General features: G+C 24.4%; 3 protein-coding genes across 3 annotated transcripts in view; 2 read left to right on the forward strand and 1 right to left on the reverse strand.

Moving 5' to 3' along the window:
- Positions 1-300: 300 nt before the first annotated feature.
- LOC126899514 (phosphatase Herzog) lies at positions 301-6,622 on the reverse strand. Its single transcript, XM_050674496.1, has 5 exons — positions 6,177-6,622; positions 5,330-5,598; positions 4,216-4,365; positions 3,941-4,126; positions 301-3,051 (listed from the first exon to the last, which is right to left on the reverse strand). The coding sequence occupies exons 1-5, from the start codon at positions 6,247-6,249 to the stop codon at positions 2,869-2,871; spliced, it is 861 nt and encodes a 286-aa protein (XP_050530453.1). The 5' UTR covers positions 6,250-6,622; the 3' UTR covers positions 301-2,868.
- A 5,015-nt stretch (positions 6,623-11,637) lies between these two features.
- Positions 11,638-14,325, forward strand: LOC126897364 (mitochondrial import inner membrane translocase subunit Tim23-like). Its single transcript, XM_050670899.1, has 4 exons — positions 11,638-12,496; positions 12,559-12,820; positions 13,717-13,886; positions 14,093-14,325. Exons 1-4 carry the CDS (start codon positions 12,469-12,471, stop codon positions 14,209-14,211), a joined length of 579 nt encoding a protein of 192 aa, XP_050526856.1. The 5' UTR covers positions 11,638-12,468; the 3' UTR covers positions 14,212-14,325.
- Positions 14,326-16,477: 2,152 nt separating this feature from the next.
- LOC126897362 (WD repeat and FYVE domain-containing protein 2-like) overlaps positions 16,478-22,566 on the forward strand; it is a 6,794-nt gene continuing 705 nt past the window's right edge. The window contains exons 1-5 of the mRNA XM_050670897.1: positions 16,478-16,931; positions 18,191-18,332; positions 18,635-18,861; positions 19,043-19,282; positions 19,352-19,457. Of these exons, the coding sequence (XP_050526854.1) occupies positions 16,771-16,931; positions 18,191-18,332; positions 18,635-18,861; positions 19,043-19,282; positions 19,352-19,457 (876 nt within the window). The 5' untranslated portion in view covers positions 16,478-16,770. The remainder of the gene's footprint in view (positions 16,932-18,190; positions 18,333-18,634; positions 18,862-19,042; positions 19,283-19,351; positions 19,458-22,566) is intronic.

Consider the following 22,566-nt stretch of genomic DNA (forward strand, 5'->3'; position numbering starts at 1 on the left):
AAAAAAAAAAAAAATAATAAAAAAAAAAACACATCATAGTAAAATTAATACCTTCTCAGCTTCGCATCGAAGCTAAAAAAAATTGTAATCAGGGTATAAATAAAGAAGTACGAGTTTATTTTTCTTTTGAAATAATATACCAATTTCTTTAAAGTAAAAACCACAGATTTGCATGAAATATTTATGATAGTGATTTTAATCACTGTCAGATTTCATCTATACTTGTTTCAACTATTTATACAGTAAAGTTCAGGTTGAAGATGGCTTGAACCCGAAACTAATTGTAACCATTATTAATTATTCATAATTATACTCTAGGTTAAGTTTAGATTTATTTATTTTTTATACTAGGATCTACTATATTATAACGATATTATATTACCAACTATTATAACACCCTGGTTCGATTCCTAAGCCTAACTTAATAGTATTGCGTGAAGAGGAAAAACTTTCATTTTTTAGAATCTTTACTTTACCTCAAAATAAAATCCTGACTTAATTCAGTGCTGGATTTACGTTTAAGAAGTTGAGAAGAAATAAACTCTTATGCAATCTTAAGTAATTAAAAACCCCAAGTTTATAATTAATAAGAATGAATGAAAAGTAAAATATGAATCACAAGACTATTAATCATTAAGAATGAATAAAGAAGTAATAACTGGTTAGTGGATTTTATAAAATATTATATGTGAAGGACAAATATTCTAATAAAAAGAAACAAAATTTACTTTATTTGTTATAAAAATTATTATAACTTAAAATTTATTTTTGTTCAGGTGAGTAATGTTTTTACATTTAATGATAAAACTTTGTAAAAATGTCATTGGTTTAAAGAATTGTTTTCTTAAGCATACTTAAAGTTTCCCGTTAATCAAGCAGTAATTAACCTGTCTATAACTTTTTAGTAATACTTAAAATAAAAAACTAATGATAAAATGAGCCACATCAATTATAATTCCTTTTTTATTTCTAATTTAATTATTCATTTAAAATTATTTAATACTATTACAATTGACAATAACAAAATATTAACAAATTAATTTTAGTAATGATAAGTATTTTGTTTTTAATAAAAAGTTGGTTTAAAATAATAATAAGAACAAAAAATCTAATTGATCTAGAGATTCAAACAAATGAGAACACAATGCATTACATTAAATTAACTGAAATTTATTTAGTAAGCAAGAATGAGGCCGAATATAAATAAAAATTAGATTGAAACTATTAAACATTTAGTTTTAAAACTAAAAAAAATTTTAATTAATGATAAAAATAACTTAAATCTATTGTTAATTCTAATTTTGTTTTAGGTTTATAGATTAAAAAATATATTTAACTTAAAATAAAAAAAAAGATAAATATAAAATTAATTTAAGAATAAAATATGCAAACATTTAATAATTGCTGGTCACATATATTATTTTGTAAGTTTGCTAGCAAAATTTTATAAACATTACTATTTGATATAATTGGTGTTCTATATGTCAAAAATTACACAGAATACACAAATTAGTAAAAATAATATATATTATAAAATTGCCATTCAATTTTATCATAATAAGTATTATTACTATGTCAATATAAAAAAGCTAACTGATTTGATGAGAATTGTTTATTTAAATTAACTTAAAATTAAATCATATACATTTCATGTTTAAAAAGAACTCCACAATAAAAAAATTGAGTGTTTGTTTTTATATTTACTTTTTAATATATTTAAATTAATAATTTTTAAATTTTTATTTAGCTTTAACTAGTCATAATTCTCAGTAAAAAAAGTTATAGGTTAAGTTTTATAAATAGTAACAGTTTATAATTCAATTTCATCTCAAGAGTACATAATTTTTATTAAAATTTTAATCAAGACAAATATTAAAAAAAAAAATTATCAATTTATTATCTATAAGTAAATAAATGTATGAAATCTGGTATTCTTTTAAAAGTATGAAATTAAAAAAATATAATTCTCTTTACAAAAATAATCTATTTTATTTTATTTTCTTAACATGTTTGTTTAGGTTTTGTTTATGTATTTATTTGTTATCTTGAGAAAAAATACACGTATTTCACTAAATAATTAACAAATGATACTTGTGAATTGTGTTAAATATTTTATAAATAATAAATTGTTAAAAAGTATTGCATAATAAGAAAGATGATAATTTATCGTTTGTAAAGAAAATATAATATTAGTGATGAAGAAATGTGATGAATTTGTTATCAATTAATATATTTAACATATTTTATTCCAAAAATAATAATTACATTTATTAAAATAAATGGGTAAATAGTAATACTGATTTTGATTTATAACATGTATTTGGATTATTAATTACATTTATAAAAGTATCAAATAAATCAAAAAATATATAATTAAATTGATTATAAATTAAAATTAAATAAAGAAATCCTGCATACAATAACATTTTTTCTTACAAAATACTCAATAATTATTAAAATTAGTATAAATACATTTATTATTTTTTTTACAAACATTTTTTTTTTTTTTGATATATTGCAAGTCCTTTTCTTTAATAATCAAAAAATGATTATCTACATTTATTTTCAACCACTGATTCAACATAAAAAAACTAATAATAAAAAATAAAAACAAAAGTAATTTAAAAATTTTCAAGAAGTTCAACAAGAATTAAAATTAATTGTTTTAATGAAACCTGAATAAGGTATAACATATAAATTTGTATACAAATTATGTTGCATTATATATTAAAATAAACATTATATCATGAAATAATATAATTTCACTTTAATATAATTTTATTATATATATAAATATATATTTTTTTTAATATGAATGGCTAGAAAATAGCCAATATTGGCACAAATATATTGCACTATAATTTAGTGCTATAAATTGTTGTCATTGTTTATGTGATGTGATTGGGCAATAGCAGCTGCTGCATTGGCCATATGATTTATATTACAAATAACTGGGTAAACATTTTCCATTTTACTAAGTTTTTCAAAAAAAGGAATTAAATGCAATAGTTCCTTATCAGTCATATCATCAAACCATGAATTAACAGGAACCTACAATAATATAAATTTATATTAAAACTTGCACTTAAATTTATCAATAAATAATAAAAGCAATCTAAAATATTACTTGATCTTTACATATAAATAATTAATTACACATTATAGCTGTAAGATGGTACTAGCTATTGTTACTTTTTCTATGTATGTGCATTATTTGAAATTATACTATAAATAGAGAAAGTTAACCAAAGACTAGACATGTGGACATTGGCCCTTAAAAGAAATGGAATAAGGAATAATAGAAATAAGATTTAGTATAAATAGTATGAGATTGACGAAAGAGAATGTAAGGGTGATGAAACAAGGAATTAATGACAATAAATGAGGATGTGAGACATAGAATTAAATGCATATGGATCATGTGGAGAGAAGTGTCTGGTGTTTTGTGTGATAAGATCATCTCAATGAGGCTAAGAGAAAAGTTTTAGGTTTTTCCTGTCTAAGAGGACAGGAAAACCAGAGCCCAGCACAATAAAACTGAACCCGGGTATCTTTATATTTAGCTATGATTCATTACCAGCTAAGCTATGTAGAATGCCTAAAAGAATGTTTTTTAATATTTTGAGTAAAAATTTTTTTAATTTAATATCTCTTAAGGTAATGGAAAAGTACTTTTTTTTATTATCATTGGGTTCAAAATTTATTTTGAGTAAATATTGGCTATTTCTACTCATGTGAGTGTTTGGAAGAGGAAGATTGAGGGCACAAAGTCTTTTCAAAAAATAAATTTAACCCATTCCCCAAAAATATTTAGTACAAATATACGTAATTGAATGAAAAAATATTTTAGTGAAGGGGTAATACAAAAATTAGCTCTGTTAAAGTTTCTTTAACTCTCCCTAATTACTTTTTGATTCAAGTAATAATTATAAATACTTACAGCATTATCAGGATGGAAAATATATGATGCTGGAGAATTATCAATAATCACAACTTTATGCAAAGCACGGCCTAATTTGTTTAAATCTTTCACATAGTTTCCTCTATAAAATACACATGATTCACGAAATAATCGAGCTCGAAACACACCCCACTGATCTAATAGATCAGCTACTGGATCAGCATACTAAAAATGTTATACATCATTTATTTATAATAAATTTCTAGCTTTATCAATGATAAATTATAAATCTAAAAAAATTATATTAATCCAACCTTAGCAAGACTTGCAGTAAATAATACACATTCGTAAAGTTCACCCATACGTTGAAGAAATTCGTCTACATGAGGTCTTTTTAAAACATATACTTGATGAACTGTTCCATCTATTTCTACAGGTACAATAAAATCTGCATTGTTAATTGCCTAAAAAAGGTACATTATTTTATCAAAAACTTTACAATTAAGATTTTTTTAACATAGAAACTTTAAAAAAAAAATGACTTAATGGTCTTTCACACAATGCTAGCAATACATATATAAATATTTCATAAATTAGTCTTTTAAAAATAAAATTCTTATTTTAATTGAATATGTCAAAGAAAATATATATGTTCAGTTTATAGTACTGATTCTGGATACAGACTCTACTCGTGGGCATTGTAGTGGAAGAATAAATCTTCCCATTACCTTCTACCCATTCAAAATTTCTAATTACACTGGGTTATAGCAATAACTCAGGATAGTTCTTATTACCTAAATACATTTAATGTGTACACTAGCAGTAGTTAAAAAGAGCAATAACTATTAGTGATAGGCATTTTTCGAATATTTTAAACTATCGAATAGTATTCAATAGTTTTTTAAAACTTTCAAATAACTATTTGAATTGTTTTTATACAACCAATTAGTTTATTTTTAACATAAACTATCGAATATTTTTACTATTCTAAAAGTTTTTGAATGACTATCAAATAGTTCGAATAGTGGACAAATATTGAATAGTTTGATAGTTACTATTTGATATTTCCCATCACTAATAATTATGCAGTAATAATTATTTTTAGTCAATAAGACCAAAAAGCATCTTTGTGATTTAGTTTTATTAATCTATGAAAAATATTATGCTAATATTATTTTTCAAATTAAATATACAAAGTGATTTTTTTATTTATTTATTTTAATATAATGTTTCTCTCAACATAACAATCATAAAGTATTTTTTATGTTCATCGTTTATACCTTATAATAGTGACAACTTTCATTTCTCTAATGGCAACACACATAATTAAATAGCTTATTTAGATTAAAACTTTAAAGTAATTTATCTTAAGATGTCTTTTGAGTCTACAAAAAATAAATAATAAAAGAAAAAAAAATTGATGAATACCTTGAATGAACTATGAACAAGAGTTTCATCTAAATCAATCACCATACACTTTTTATGCATGTCTTGATGTTTTACAGCTGGTAAAAGGTATGATGTCTGTGAAGGATCTGGACTAAGTGGAGGTGTTAAACTTCGGTTAGATTTAGTGTTAGTTCCACGTATACTTCCACTTGGTCCAAAGGAAGACTTTGGTCTTGTTCTTGATTTTCCAAAACAACAAAGCAATGTTCGCCACAATCCCCGTTCATTTTTCATTCTAACATGATTACCTAAAAAATCAGATACATGTTAAGCATTTAAATAACAACTCGCTATTTCTAAATATAAAAAGGATAATTGTATGTTATATAATCTAAAAATACTATATTTATTTAAAAATATATCATTCAAGCACTATTTATAACTATTATAAGTTGTCCATATTTCATAATCCAAAATTAACTCACTTAAACTTGAAAACTATTATAATGAACAAAAATATTCTCATATGAAGAAAAATAATTTTTAATAAAATTTCAGTAATCAGATTATGTTATTTTCAAATTATTACAGTTTTATATCAAAGAATAGATGTGGCTAATTTTCCAAATCAAATAACTTATTCAGATTAATTAAATAATTTAATTGTTAGTTAATTGTATAGTCCTTTATATGACGAATAAACTTTTTCATTGATTGGTGTATTAGAGCTGTGATTGCAGTTTCGATTAATATCTCAGATCTCAAAGTAGATCAGTAAATATAATTATTTTATTTTTGTAAAAAAAAAAAAACAAAAATTGGAAGGAATTTTGAATAGGTATTCCAAACCTATTTTATAGTATTTTCTTATTGTATAATTAATTACTTTTGTTGGGGGTATAACTCTTTAAGTGTTCGTCCTCCCGCGACACTTGGGTGATAATTGAGGATGCTTCCATTTAAACATTTGTTTTTCAACTCTTTTTGATATTCTGTGATCATTCGTTTGGCAGTTAAACACGATTGAGCTTGATATCATACATAAGATTTGACGTTACTTAAATCATAATTTAGCACCACCAAATAATCAAAAAATGTCCTTCACTCTTATTTATGGCGATTGTATGAACATGTATGCTAATATTGTGATCGCCACATCGAAAATGAATGTGAGTGTTAGTAAATTATAAACAAGATAAAAAAAAATACAAAAAGTTCACAAAATTAATGATTGTCAAAATCAATTTAAGTAATATTACATTAGTATAATATTAATAAATAATATTAAATGTTATAAATAAATGATTAAAAAATAACATTATCATTAAACCTATATCACCGTATTTCTATTTTTTTATTATTATTTGTTTATCGCTTGTTGGCGTTTTGAAAAGCATTCGAAAGCAGTGTTACCATTTAAAAATTTCAAGAACTTGTTCTTTATTTTGAAAAAATTGTTTTTATTTTAAAGAAAATTCTCAGCATGACGCTTATAATTTTCTATAAAATTATCATTTCTTACATTATATTAAATATATTTCTCCTTTTCTTTTTAATACAAAGTTTTTTCAACGTACATCTTGATAAATAAGAAGTTCTATCACAGACTACATGAAAATAGTCGTATAATCTATGGTTCTACTTTATGGTAGGATTAAAGATTTGTGGGAAATTTTTAATGAAATATTTTATAATTTCTTCATGTATAAATTTTTTACAGTGTTTAAAATGTTATCTTTTTATATTTTAAGAGAGTATTTCTATTACTATAGATGTTTAAAACAATAATAAATCCATATCCATATAATCTAATTCCATAGAATAAAGGTAATGAGATTGTCAAACTTATAGAAAAAATTATGTTTAGCTCTGATGTGTAACTGAAAAGCTGTTTTTAATTAAAAGTACTATAAAATTTACTATAATTAACATCAGTTAGATCGAAATATTGCTCAGAGCGAGCACAACATCAGATCTCACTATAACCAGTGGTTAAAATGATGATGGACGGAGTTTACCTTCTTATTTAGAGTTTTTTTGTTTTTGAATTATTCAAAAGTTTAAATTAATTCTTTAATGTAAGCTTAACAAAACATTTAATTAATGTATGACTACATATGGAACTAAAAGACTTATGTTAAGGGTTATTAAGTAATAGAAACACAAATTTTAAGTGATGTAAACATTTTTATTGATAAATTTTATAGTTTGTTGAATATTTTATAAAGTATACTAATATATTTGTTATTTATATTTTTATATGTAGATGCCTATCTAAATTTGTTACTGTTAATATTCCTTTATCGACTTATTTCTGTTATAGTATATTTAAAATTAAAAAATACTGATTTGCATTTATTTTCATAATAAATTAAAATGTTGATACTGCCTTTGTGATGTTTTGTATAATATTCATTTCTAATTGATTTTTAATTCATTATTATATATATATATTTTTTTTAAGTAAGTATATTTGAGGAAGAATTCTTTTTGGGTACGCTACTTATTTTTAGGAACTATAGACCCCCGCTAGTTTTCCCACTTTAATTACTGACAATAACCCATACGTTGTCTGTTAAAAAATATATTTATATATTGTCGAAATGTGGGTAGTGTTTCCATAGATTTTTCTTCCTTGAGGATAATATATTTAAAATATTTATTTGTTTAGGAACACCCAGATATGATGCCATTGAATCCCCTGGAACTTTACGTGTAATTAACAAAAAAACTAATGCAAAATATATAATCCTAGCTACCAAATATTTCACATACATTTGAATTTTTATCAGTGTAAAATAGATATTGCGGGAACGTTTACTTACAAAATTCTAAAAACCAAAAGTGTTATTTGAGAGAGACAGGTCGGATTCGTACAGGAATTGATAAGTCTTATATAATAAGTATATTGATTGATAATAGGCCTCAATTAGGTTTGTGTAGGTGCATATATGAACTATATTTGGGGGAATTATTTGCCTTTTCGTGACAAAATAATAATAATAAAATATAGGTCAATTTGACGATTTTTTGCAATAATTGCCTATTTCCAAACTTTAAAAATATTCAACAACACAAAAAACTAAATAATTTTTAATACTTTGTAAATTCTCGTAAAACTTTTTGAAACTCCGTAAATCAGGCGTATCTATTTGTATGATATTAGCTCTCATATTGAACGAGTATGCTTGGTGATTATAAAGAATTATTAAATTGAATTTATTAGGTATTAACATTCGGCAAAAAAGTTGATTGAAAAAATTACACCAGTAGAGTTCTCCATTCAACTATTTCACAATTATTCTCTACTTATGGCGATAATTTAACTCATTTAGTATCAAATAATAATTAATAATAAATTAATGAATATTTCATAATTAATGCAATACTCATAATTAATAAATTATGAATAATTAATGCTAATTATAATGAAGAAATATAATTATATTTAACAATAATCATATCTCATAAAAATATGATGTAAAAATTCTATGTATTTATTGAAATAAAAATTGTATACAAGTATTGCACAATTTGTTAACTGTTATTTCTATTTATACCATTCAGTCTGAATTATTGGCATTTGTTTGCGTCTATATACGAATTATAATTTATCGTAATTTATATACAACTAGATAAAAATTTTATTATGTTTAATTAAAACTCTATATTTTAAGTTGAAAATTGATTTAAATTTGTTTTGTGTCTGGGTGCAGTAACACGAGTTCACTTAATCTTAAGTGGCAGAAAGAAATATGAATAAGATAATTAATAAATAAATATATTTCCAATGGCGCTTCATTTTAATATAGAAGTTATAATTAAAAATAAAACTTCTAAAGAAGACACTGAAGGTAATAAGATTTAACTTTCTTTGAAATTAAATTCTTTCTTAAAGCCAACGAGTAAAACTTATTTGTAAAAACATGTAAACATGATATTACTTAAAAAAATTAAATGACGAATGAATCAAAACAATCATTATAAACTACATAATGTGAATCTAAAAATCAATAAGCACATTTAATGAGTCATTATATGTGACAGTAGTTTATCAGCAATAATAAGTTTTAACTAATAATGTAATTATTGTTGAAATTAGGTTTTAATTGTTTATACAGTTAACTTATAAGTAAAAAAATGTACACTATTATTCTTAAGGCATGCCACTTAAAATGTGCTTCTTGAAGTCATTGTCCCCTTCCAAAATACGCCTCTGATAGTTAAAACAAGATATCGACTACAACAAACAATTAAAAACGAAAAATACTACTGTTTACAAGAAGCCAATCATTATATAGGAGTGTTAATTAGCACTTCGTAGACTGTAATAAATATGTTGTCTAACCTTGAGTATGAATCACTGGTTATATTAGTGCCGTGACAAGGGGTGCTACGGCACTAATTGATTGCAAAATTGCACAGTGAGGTCGCGGTACAGTGGGGACGTAGCAAAGTTGGGTCCAGTATAGATTTAATCTGGCAGTGATTAAAATCACTATCATTAGAAACGCTTCGATGCAAATCTATAGATAATGTTTAATTTAAAAAAATTAATGGATTATTCCAAAAGCTACACGATCTCCTATATCCTTATTTATATTATGATTACAAGTTTTATGATTTATAAATGTAATATATGAATAAATAAATAAATATATATATATTATTAATTATAAATATAAATAGTACTTATCTTAAAAAAAATATAATGATCCATACATTTTTCAAAAAATTATAACTTTATAAAATTAAATATAAAAAATATTTTTTAATTAATTTTAATGTTTGTTATCACTATGAATATAAAATAAAAGTCCAACATTTTTTTTTTTTAAATAAAATATATTACATAAGCTTTAGTTCAAGATATATATAAAAAATATAATATTTCAGAACACTTCCAAACATTAATTTAAAAAAGTTCTACTTTTTTTATGTATTTTAGCTTAGATGCGAAGCTGAGAAGATATTAATTTTTCTATATGTTTTTTTTTGTTTCTGTTACCACTATTTACTCTCACCGAATCGATTTCTTTCAACGATACGTCAAAAGATCACAAATCGTATCTAGTCGAAGACATTACCCCCAAAAATTGAAAAAATTTCCCTCGTTCCCCGTAAATGGAGGAAACCTACAAAAAAATTACAAATTTTTTCAATTTTTTTTACTTAAAACTGCCATAACTTTTTCAAAAATAACCAAATCAATATAATTTTTTTTTTATAGTTACATTATGTCTTTATCTATCATTTGGTATATTTCCTTATTTATTCTGATTACAAGTTTTATGATTTATAAGTGTAATATATGAAAAATATATGGATCATTATTATTTTTTAAGACAAGTACTATTTATATTTATATATTATTAATATATATATACATATATTACCCTTATAAATCATAAAACTGGTTAACGTTTAACTGGTTAAAACTCGTTCCCATTTACGGGGAACGAGGGAAATTTTTTCAATTTTTGAGGGTAATGTCTTCGACTAGATACGATTTGTGATCTTTTGACGATTCGTTGAAAGAAATCGGTTCAGTGAGAGTAGAGAAAAAGTGGTAACAGACATAAAAAAAACACATCATAGTAAAATTAATATCTTCTCAGCTACGCATCGAAGTTAAAAATTTATTATACAACAAAAAAGATAATTTTATTATTTATCTTGACTATGATAACACATTAATGGAGAAATAGTCGCGGTAGTATGGGTGTCAGTACTTTCAAGACAGTTAGAGCGATGAGGACTGTTATGAGCAGTGTAACTCGGTTTCTATTTATAATTGGTTTTTGACTTTTTTTTTGCTCATCATTTCTTTTTTTGGATTGAGCATGGCCGCCTCAATTTTTTTGCTCTTAAACTGTTGCCATTTGACTGCTCATCTTGTCATTTCGATTAAAGATCTTTGTTCGTGCAAGTCATAGTGTTGTCATAAATAAAGTAAAATTTAAAAATTAGTGGCTTTAGGGTTTAGAATTTGTAGTATTAGTTATCATTTATTCAGTAGAGATCTTAAACAACAGTGTTGCCACCACAGTAATTAGTAGATTTATATATATATATACCATGTATTATATAAATTTTAACTAATAATTTATAATAATTTGTTGTGTTTGATCACAGTGGTTATCAAAGATATATTCACTTGTGTTGTTTTGACCTGTACTAAGTTATTATAAGGCTTATTAGTAGTGATGGGCACTATCGAATAGTTTTGACTATATATTCGATCGTATTTAAAAATACTATTGCATCTATACTATTCAATTGTTACTATCTACACTGATTAATTTTAGACTATTGAACTACCGGATACAATGTTCGATAATTTTCACTCGAATAGACTACCGGAAGAAATAATTGGAAATTTATATTCAAACAAAACCATCGTATATTTTATTCGATAGTTCGATAGTTGAAAGTATTCAGTCATGCAAAGTATCATTCAAGATATTTATTGTTTCATTAAGTTGTGTTAATCCGCATAATATAGTGAATAGTTAGTAATCAAATTTATGATAAGAGTTTGACATTCAGTAGTTCGGAGTCGATTGTTCGATAAATAAAAACTATCAAAAGACATTTGCTTTCAAAGATCAATCAGTGTTGTTTAGGGGGTCGTACTCCCATCCTAAATGATTAAATGTTTTTTATTAATTCGATTTTTCTTATATAGCCATGCTGAGTAAAATATGTTGGTGAGCAAAATTTGTATTCTTGTTATTGTCGATAGATTTTGAAAACAATTAGATGAATCGATAGTTTTAAACTATCGAATAGTTCGATAGTATGCATTGGTAAGTGACCATCACTACCTATTAGTTAAACTCTAACCAATAAATAGTGTACCAAAGATTAAATATAAATTGCAACTGTTAGAAATTATTTGCAAATGTTAAAGTTTTGCATGCTTTTAGCATGTTTTTGTAAAATAACTTATTAGTTTGAGATTGACTCTTTTGAATATTTTCAACAATTGACGTTGATTTGAAAATTCTTATACTTGTGTGTAATACACCATTTATTAGAGCGACGAATTAAAATTTGCATTTTGCATAAATTAATCAACACAATAACAGTTTTGGTCACTGAATAAATCATCTCAGATTTTGGTTGTATTATTTTTTGTGTACATTAATATAAACTCAAAAGTATAGTTCATTAAGATGTTTAGTGTGGGAGATAACAATAATGGTATGTAAATTAATAAATTGTTTTCATAGTAATAATTTTAAATTTTATAACTATTTCTTTAGGAAACAGAGGGTTAGGTGGTTTTTCATCAGTACCATCACCATACTTAAATTTTGATCCTAAACTATTGCCTCAAAGTTCTCAGCCAGAATATATTTATTTAGAAGGAGCTGGTGCTAATCAGCGTGGTCGATTTGAATTATCTTTCAATCAAATTGGTACATCAGTTTTAGTTGGTGCAACCATAGGTAGTATGCGAGGTGTTTACAATGGAATTAAAATGACGTCTATGGAAAATCAAACTAGTACTTATAATCGAACTCAGTAAGAATCTTTATTTCAATAACTTATGTATAAAATGTTTTTAACATATATTGCATGATATTTTTTATCTTCGTTAATGAGTTAGTGAGTTTTTATAATGTTCATTTTTAGACAAAATTTTAAAGATTTTATGTTCTATTCAACTACTATATGTTTTATTGCAATATTGACTATTTTATTAGTTGTCTCTATAAAAAAAAATATTTTAACTTTTTACAATTATTATTTATTATAATTATTTTTGTAGGCTGTCAACATTTTTACTATAAATAATTTTTTTTAATTAATCTGTTCGACTTAAATAATTTAATTTTGAAGTTAATAGTTTATGGCTAGTGTTTATAAGTATATATATGTGCGTGTTATTTAAACACAGTTTTTAATAATGCCATATACTAAATAAGTATTTATAATAAAATATAAAAACAATAGAAATCTATATACCTTTTTCATATTAAACTAAAAAGTATAAGGTTATCACAAGAACTAGTCTTTTTTATAAAAGTTTGTTTATATTGAATACTACCATATACTCCATATGCCATCTGTCAAATTGATACTTTCAATTTAAATGTGACAAACAGCCTAATCATTTATCCTCTTCTGCTGGTCTTATTTGTTGTATTTTATGTCTTGGTTGTGTTGAGTAGATGGTACTCAATCTAGTATATTTAGTATTGATTGTGTAACAAGTTGTGGCATAGAAATTATTGGTACCTCAATAACAAGCAACCCATCTAATATATAGTTTACTTGCTATAGTTTCTTCTATTCTAAATTCTGTAATAAATAATTTTTTTATATAATTTTAATGCAACATATAGATTTTGTTGTATAATATCCTTTATAATTTATACAATAGTATTGTATGCTTTATTAATTAAATTTTTTTTTAGGATATTAAATAGTGTTTTCAAAAATGGAGCCAGATTAGCCAATACATTTGGAACTTTATCTGTTTATTATAGTATATGTGGTATTATATTAGAAAAGACTAGAGGATGTGAAGATGAGGTAAATACTATTGTTGCTGGTACCAGTACTGGAATGTTATACAAAAGCACAGGTACGTTTTTAATTCAAAATTTTAATAGTATGTTAATGTTGTATTTAAGTTTTTAATCAAAATTATAGCTCTTGTTATAATATATATTATTTATATTATGTTGAATCTATATCTATTTTAATTTATTAATAAACTATTTAATAACTCTATGTAATAAATGCTATATAACATAATTTATTTTCTCATAAGAATAATTTTTTTTTCAGGTGGTCTTAGACGATGCGCATTTGGTGGTTTAATTGGATTTACTTTAGCAACTGCTTTTAGTTTAATAAATTCTCGAGACAAAATTGTTGAGATTGGAAAAAATATCTTGCATTTGTAAATTCCTATACCAAATACAAAAAACAAATTTGTTATGTAATTTAATATTTTTAATATTGGTTGATTTCTAGTGATTGTATTATGTTAGTTCTCTAATAAACACATTTGTAAAATATTGGTTTTAGAATAACTATCTAAAATGTAAGTCAATTTTTTTATATTGATTTGTTTATTAAAAAAATTTGATAATCAAATTTTACACAAACAGAATGACTATCAAATATTTCATCATTGGCACAATATGAAATGACATCCTACTATTTCTCAAACTTAACATGCTACAAAGGGTGGTGGTCCTCCATATGTTAGGGAATCAAAGATGGTTCTTGGTTAAGTCAATGATGGATGGGATGGGTATTATGACTGATATTGCGCCAGATGCCAAACACCACTAATGAGTAATCACAAGGAAATTCTAATTGGCACCCTGGGGATCAAATTCGGGACACCATGTGCCAAAACATACGTTTCTATTCACTAGGCTAGGTTGACTCTGGCACAATTTGAAATATTTAATACAATTATAAATTTAATTATGTAGCCAATTTTCTTACTTAGTAATATGAATCATTCTTGTATTATAAACATTCATTGATTTCCTCAGTGCCTTATCTCAAAGAGATAATATTAGTGCTAATTGATTTTTTTTTACTAAGACTGATATTTATTGTAACATTAAATTACTTTTCTCGTAAAATCTAGTAATTGAAAAAATGTATTAAATTGTAAAAATGTAACAATTGATCCTGATTATTTATAAGAATAGGAAAAATGTTTTTTTTCAGATTTATAATAGCTTATAACTTTAATAATTGTGATAAATTTTAAAACAACACTGAATATAATTTCCATATAAATATTTAAAATTTTATTTTGATGAAGTAACCATGAATATCATTATTATAACTTATTTTCTTAATAAAAAAATATTGGGGTGTGGCTTGATAAGTTCAATATATTTTCCTGAAAATTTATTTGACAATGTAATTTTTTACTCATAATTTTTTAAAAAGTACCTAAAATTTTACATAATTTTCAGTAAATGATTCTTATAGAAAAGAAAAATATTAATAAATAAAAAAAAGTGTATGTTTAGCGATGAAGATGGTAACATTGAACCTGAAATACTATTTACAATTTTTTTGTGGCTTTTTGAGTTAATATTGACTACAAATCAATCTTATTATATAAATAAAAAAAAGGCAATAAAAATAATTTCTTCTGCTCTTCTAAAAAAATTTCTTAAAAAGTAATATTAGTTTATCGAATCTCTCTTTTGAAAAGTAAATGTTCAACCTGTTGATTTAATAAGTACAGAATTTGTAATTTAACTACAAATTAAAATTACTCTAGTTTTGATGCAAAGGTGAGATTTCAATTATTTAATTATGATGTATTTATTTATGTCTATTATAGTATTCAGTTCCTACTGGATTGATATTGCTCAAACAGACATCACAAAATCCCCATTTGTATTTAGAAGATAAAATTAATAATTACATAATAATGGTTGAGGATTTTCAAAAAGACTGAATACTAATTAGTTAAAATCATGTAGTAGGAGAGTGAAGGGATAAAGCTCCTTAGTACTTTACGTTGTGAATGTTATCTGGACCTTTTTTCATAACTCATTCTTAAATACGTCAATGATTATTTAACCTTTAACATTTGAAAGACTTCTCGTAACCAGGGATAATCTTTATAAAAATTTAAATTTTAAATTTGGTAAATGAAATATATATTTATAATTTTTTTTTACTTCAATAGCCGTAATATTATGAAAAATATTTGGATAAAAACAATAATTATTTAAGATATTTAGAAGTTTCTGTCATTATTTATAAAAAAAAAAAATATCTATTAAGACAAGGAAACCATTATTTTTAGGAGCCTCTTAAATCTACTTCTTTCTACTATATTACATAAATCTGCTATATTTAAGAGATACATGAATTATACTTTAAAAAAAATATTCAAAAATAGGTTACATAAATAATAATTGAACTCTTAAATTTTTTTATTAAATTATTTAAGTAGGGTTACTCCTTTATCCGAGAACAGTTTCTGCGAACTTTTAATTGGCTTATATTAAATTTTAAAAGCTTAAATTATATTTTTTTAATTTAGGAACAATTATAATTTAAATATAAATAAAACAATTATTTATACCGAAAAATTCACAATGGACAAGCTGAAATTTATTTCTTATCAATAGTAGGTTGCTAACATCATATTAATTAAGTAAAAATCAGTATAACACTTCTATGTGATATATACAGAAAAAATATTTGTACTATTTATGTTTCGAAGGTTTTTTTAGATTCTACCTTGGCTGAGCTGTTCTGCCTTTTCTTAGAATTTTTGAGTTAAGTCAGATCGGAATTTTTCAGCAAATATTATGTGTCAATCATGAAATGTATGAAATAATAAATAAAAATTTATATAAGAAGATCGTTCCTAAGTTATGTTATTATTACGATGGTCTAAATTTTACTCAATGAAATTGTATTACAATTTTTAAAATCATTAAAAATTATTAATTACACATTTGTAAATCATAATGGCGGCTCAAATTAAACCAGGTCCTAGCTCAAACAACGATAAATTTAATTCAAACCGAAAGCCGGCATTACTAGCTAAATTGGAAGGATGTAGTGACAATGTTAATAAAGCTATATTAATCCCAGAAACTGATGGCGTTATTAGTGTTTCCAGTGATCGGTAATAAAAGTTGATATTATTATCTATTTATTAGGCTATTATTCATTTCAAGTGTATAATTACAATTAAGATTTTTTGTGTTAACAGGTTGTTTTATGCTAAAATGTTTTTTAAATTCTTAGTTATTTTTTAAGAACAGATTTATTGGAGTTTTATTCAATATGTATAGGTTAAATAATGAAGTAAATTGTATCTAAATTACCAACTATTTTATTAATGTAATGTTTATAAAAAATTGTATACCATTAATAGTATATTGTTGAAAAATATTTTATTCATGAAACACATGTGTGAAATTGAAGTAATGTTTAGAAAAGGATATTTATCATAATAAACTAATTAAACTTTCCTAAGTTCTAATAAGATTATTTGCAATTATAAAATAAAAAATTTAGTCTCCTAATTTTGGAAACATTATAGGAGAGCAAATTTAAAACTAAATTGTCTAGGGCTTCAACATAATTTCATTTGCATACTTTTTTTTGTCTATATGTATATAACTACATATTTCTGGCACCATTAATCAATTTTCTCTTATATTAATAATTAGAATTGATACCTGTCTCAATTTTGACAATTTCAGTGATTGAGTGTTTTGCTATGCTGCACTGCAACTTTAATTTTACCTATAACCCTAATCTTTAATATTACTTTTGTAAGGGATATTTTTTAAGAATACTATAGCAGCTATTAATCAGTTTTTTCTTTTTTTAGAATGTAAGAAAAAAAACTTTTGCAAAGATTTATGACTAAGAACTTGAAACACTAGTGTTATTTCTTTTCAATTGTCATTTTTTTACTAGTGAAAGATAAAGAAAACTTTTTAAATATCTCACTGGAATAATATATTACACTTCATGTTAAGATAAGCTGCTAAAATTATCCTAATCTAGCCAGATAGAGAGCTCTCTGAGGATTTTATATTTTTTGATAAAATTTTAAAGGCTAATAAAAGAAATTCAAATTTTTGGATTTGAAAAAAAAAAATTTTTCCTCGCTCAAACTCTAAGACCACCTAAATTAGCAAAAATAGAAAGTTATTAAATATTAAAAATTTTGTTTTGCTAAAAAGTTTAAGGGAGGCTTTAACCATTAAATATCTAATTTATGTAAATGCTCTCTTCAGTTAAGAAGTTGATATTAAAAAGTACATTTGATAAAAAATTACTTTAAGTATTAACTAAATTATGATTCTTTTTTTATATAGGAAAAATCTAAGGTAAATTAAGTTTAAGATGCATTCAAATTTTTATTTGTAGGACTGTAAGGGTATGGTTAAAAAGAGATTCAGGGCAGTACTGGCCGAGTATATGTACATATTTACCATCACCAGCAGTTGATTTATTTTATCGCCCAACTACTAGGCAATTGTTTGTTGGTCAAGAAAATGGAACTATATCAGTGAGTTTTATCAAAACGATTAAATAATTATTTTTTATTTTATATTAATTGATTAATATGTTAATATTATTTAATTTATTTGTGTTTATTAAATTTGATTTTATAAAAATCATTATATTATTATTTGATTTATAGCTTATAACTTGCTATGTTTAAAATGTTCAGAAGTATTTATCAACTAGATATTTTCATATTAAATTTGTATTTATGTAATTAACTATAGTGGTCTTCTTTATATTCTTTTCATTAAATGTGTTCTAAAAATTGACTCGTTACAAATTTAACACATATTATAATTTAAGGAATATATATTGGAAGAAGATTTTAATCGTATGGAGACTATTGGTGATATACTAGCACACCATGGTCGCATTACCGGAATGATTTGGACTGAAGTAGATATTGATGGAACAATGGAAGAATGGATTTTAAGCACATCTCGTGATAAAAATTTTCAATATCATAATGCAAAAAATGGTAACCCAATAGGACCTCCATTTGTTTCTACATCGTTTTGCACTTCATTAGAGTATCCTTTTATCATTAGATGTCTAAATATATTATAGAAATATTGAAGTATTCATAAAGATTTGAATTATGTTATGTTCTTTAAATAATAGTTTTTATCTTAGTTTTAATATTTAGTTATGAAATTGTTTCATTTTTACATAAATAAATATTATTAAATTGAACTTACATTGAAGTATTAGATATGATCCTGAATCAGCTCATGCTTTTGTTGGAGACTCTTCAGGAAATATTACTATGCTCAACATAAAATCTGATGGTTTAAAAGTGGTTACAACGTTGACAGGTCATTCTGCTAGTATTGAAATGCTTATTTGGGATTCTAGTACAAGACGTCTATTTTCATCTGGGCAAGATCGTGTAATCATTGTTTGGGATATTGGAGGTGGTCAAGGTACAGCTTATGAATTACATGGTCATAAGTAAGAAGAAAAAAATTTTTTTTTATTGACATTATTTATGGAATTTCTCATTACATTTTTTTTAAACAGTAATAAAGTAACATCATTGGCATTTGTTTCTCAAAAAAATCTATTAATATCAGCTGGTGAAGATTCAGTTATGGTATTCTGGGATTTGAATGCTCAAAGAAAAGAAGTAAATATTATGTATACAATATAAAGGATCTAGTATAAAATTTGTGTATCAGTTCCTATTCCAAAAATATAAGTTTTTATTTTTTATGAGCTAATAAAAAATAAATGAGTTTAGAATTAGATTGGTAATTCATATACTTTTAAATATAAGGGTATTCGCTTTTATTTAAAATCAGGATGTAATATTTAATTGCTCACTTCTATATTGAAGTTTATTTTACTGATAGATTGTGATATATTTTATGCATTTAAATTAAACAAGTTTTCAAGTTTATATTGTAATAATTGCCTTCAAATTTTCAACATTAATGAACTTTACTTGATAACAATATTTTCACAAAGTATTTTTAGTCTTACCCTATATTTGGTCAGTTAGTTGGATTACCTATTGGAGGATTTAGTGCAATAATGGATTATAATCACTTTTTTCTTGAAATTCATGTTTAATATTTTATAATAATTTTTTCAATTCTTATTTGTGATAACTGAAAATATTCATTTGATAAAAATGTTAGTGTATTATAAATGAAAATTTATAATTTTTTAGAGTTTTTTTCTTCTTTTTCCTCGAGCTAATCTCCACACCTTTAGCTTTTGATTAATTTCTTCCCTACTTTCTACTATTAACATTATATTGTTAGCGAACAATAAACACCACCGCATCTCTTCTTGTATTTCTATAGTAATTTCATTCTTCACTATTGAAAATAATTAAGAGCTACTCTTAGCCTAAAACCTTCTGTTATTTCTTCCACACTTTTTTACTCTGATACAAGTGCCATCATACATATCCTCTATTATATTAGTGTACCTTTTTGAGACTCTTTTACTCATTAATGCCCACTTAAAAACCTCTCTCGGTACTCTGTCATACACTTTCTCTAAATCTATAAATACCATATACAGCTTTTTCTTATTTCCCTATACTTTTCTATTAGTTGTCCCATACAAAATAATTGCTCCATTGTTGACATACTAAGCATAAATCCAAACTGGTTTTTAGATATCAATGTCTTATTTCTTAATTTCTTATCTATTACCCTTTCCTAAATCTTCATACTATGACTCATAAGCTTTATGTCTCTATAATTTCCACACTCGTGTATGTCTCCTTTACCTTTAAATATCGGCACCACAATACTATTCCTCCATTCATTTGGTATTTTCCCTTCTAATAAGATTTTATTTAAAAGTTCCTTCAACCACCTTATGCCAACATCACCTAATATTTTCCATATTTCTACTGGTCCTTCTGCTTCATCCTTTCTCATTGATACCACAGCCTCCCATTACTCTTTCTTACTACTTAAATCTAACAGTCCCTTGTTACATGAGATATTGTGATAATGATTTTATGAGAGATAATGTGTCTCTTGGATATTCCCCATTCAGTAATTTTTCAAAATACGTCATCACTCTATAGCACCAAACCATTATATTTTGGAAATTTTAATTCCACCACCATGTTTCCTTGTTTCCTAGCATTCTACTGTATCTCTTACCAATAATCACCTTTACTGTATTCTCTACACAACTAGCAAATCTATTCTTTTAAGTCTCTCTTAACATTTCACACCGTCCTTCTCTTTCATATTCCCCTTTCAATTTCCACCACCAGATCATTGATTTTCCTCCTGTGTTTTTTATGTATTATTTTATTCTCTTCTCACTTTACTACAACTCCATTACCTGATGGTAATGGACTATGTTGTGAAGGTACACTCTCGTTTGGGATAATTTTAAAATGTTTCACTTACTTAACGCTCTCCCTTACACATAAAATAATCAATTTGTAATCTATTTGATAGAAATGTTTGTGTATTACAAATGAAAATTTATAATACAAATAGTTTAATACTTAAATTATTTAACTTTTGTGTGTTCTAGACAGTGTAAAATATAAAAAAAAATTTAATTTTGTTCTTAAAAAAAATAGTAGCGAATCAGTAAAGTTGAGACAATTTTTAGATTAGTATTAATTGTTATCTGACAGTGATCAGAAAAAAAATCAGTGCATGAAAAACGAGTACATGTTGATGAAGAGAAACTTCTTTCCTTATGAAGATAACGCGTAAAAAATGTATCTATTGTGGTTCTTTAAAATTTTTTATCCACAATCAATATTATTTGAAATTAAATTATTGAATGCATATTAAATAAGATTACTTAATTTTCCAAAATATAGTGCTAAATTATAATATAAAATATACTTTACAGCTGACAGCGATGCTCGATAATCATTTTTTTTTTTCGTACTCTCTTAAAAGTAGTTTCACTTTAATATTGTGATTTAACAACAATGTGGTGTTTCATGCGTAATAAATTTTTATTAAAAAAAAAATTATATTTACATAAAATTACATGGTTCTTTACTTTAGAAGTTGATTATTCATAGAGGAAGAGTCACCAGAATGTTACTCTTTTTTTAATCATTCATTACATTTACAAACTTTAATTTGAATAATTTAGAATGTTTCATTCTGTTACTAAAAAAAATATTGCATCATCTATCATGTTCATCAAAAATTACATGATTGTCATGTTTTGGGGCCGATACTAATAGACAAATTGTTAGTCTTTCTTTTTTTTAAATTCTATAGCACACAAAAGAACCTTAGTATAAAAAATTGTTAATATGATTTTTAAAACAGTACTTTTGAAAAATGTATGATTTTTTTAAAAAGAATTGTCTTTAGCAAAGCAAAAGTTAGAAGTTCTATTAATAAAAATTTTCCATAACCCATCCAATTTTCAATATAAAATGAAAACTAAAAATGTAACATTTACTGTAATTTTTTGGCACATTTCTCCTTATTACTAGGCAATTTTTTTTAATTTACAGTATTCATGACTTCAACTATGTTAAATGATCTTTTGTATTATTGTTGAGAAAAATCAGTCCAGTAAGAGAGGGAGTAATTGTTTATATATATTAAACCATTTTACTTATTTAGGGTATATGGTGATTTGGGAACTTATACCATTTCATATAATAAAAAGTACTATTTTTCTATGGTAGATATTAATTAAAAAAATTGTTAGTAATTTCACACCGTATATTCCAAAAAATAACACTGCATATACGCACAAAAAAAAAAAAAAAAAAAAAA

This window comes from Daktulosphaira vitifoliae, unplaced genomic scaffold (genome assembly GCF_025091365.1).
Source record: "Daktulosphaira vitifoliae isolate Bord-2020 unplaced genomic scaffold, ASM2509136v1 Scaffold_2, whole genome shotgun sequence".
NCBI lineage: Eukaryota > Metazoa > Arthropoda > Insecta > Hemiptera > Phylloxeridae > Daktulosphaira > Daktulosphaira vitifoliae.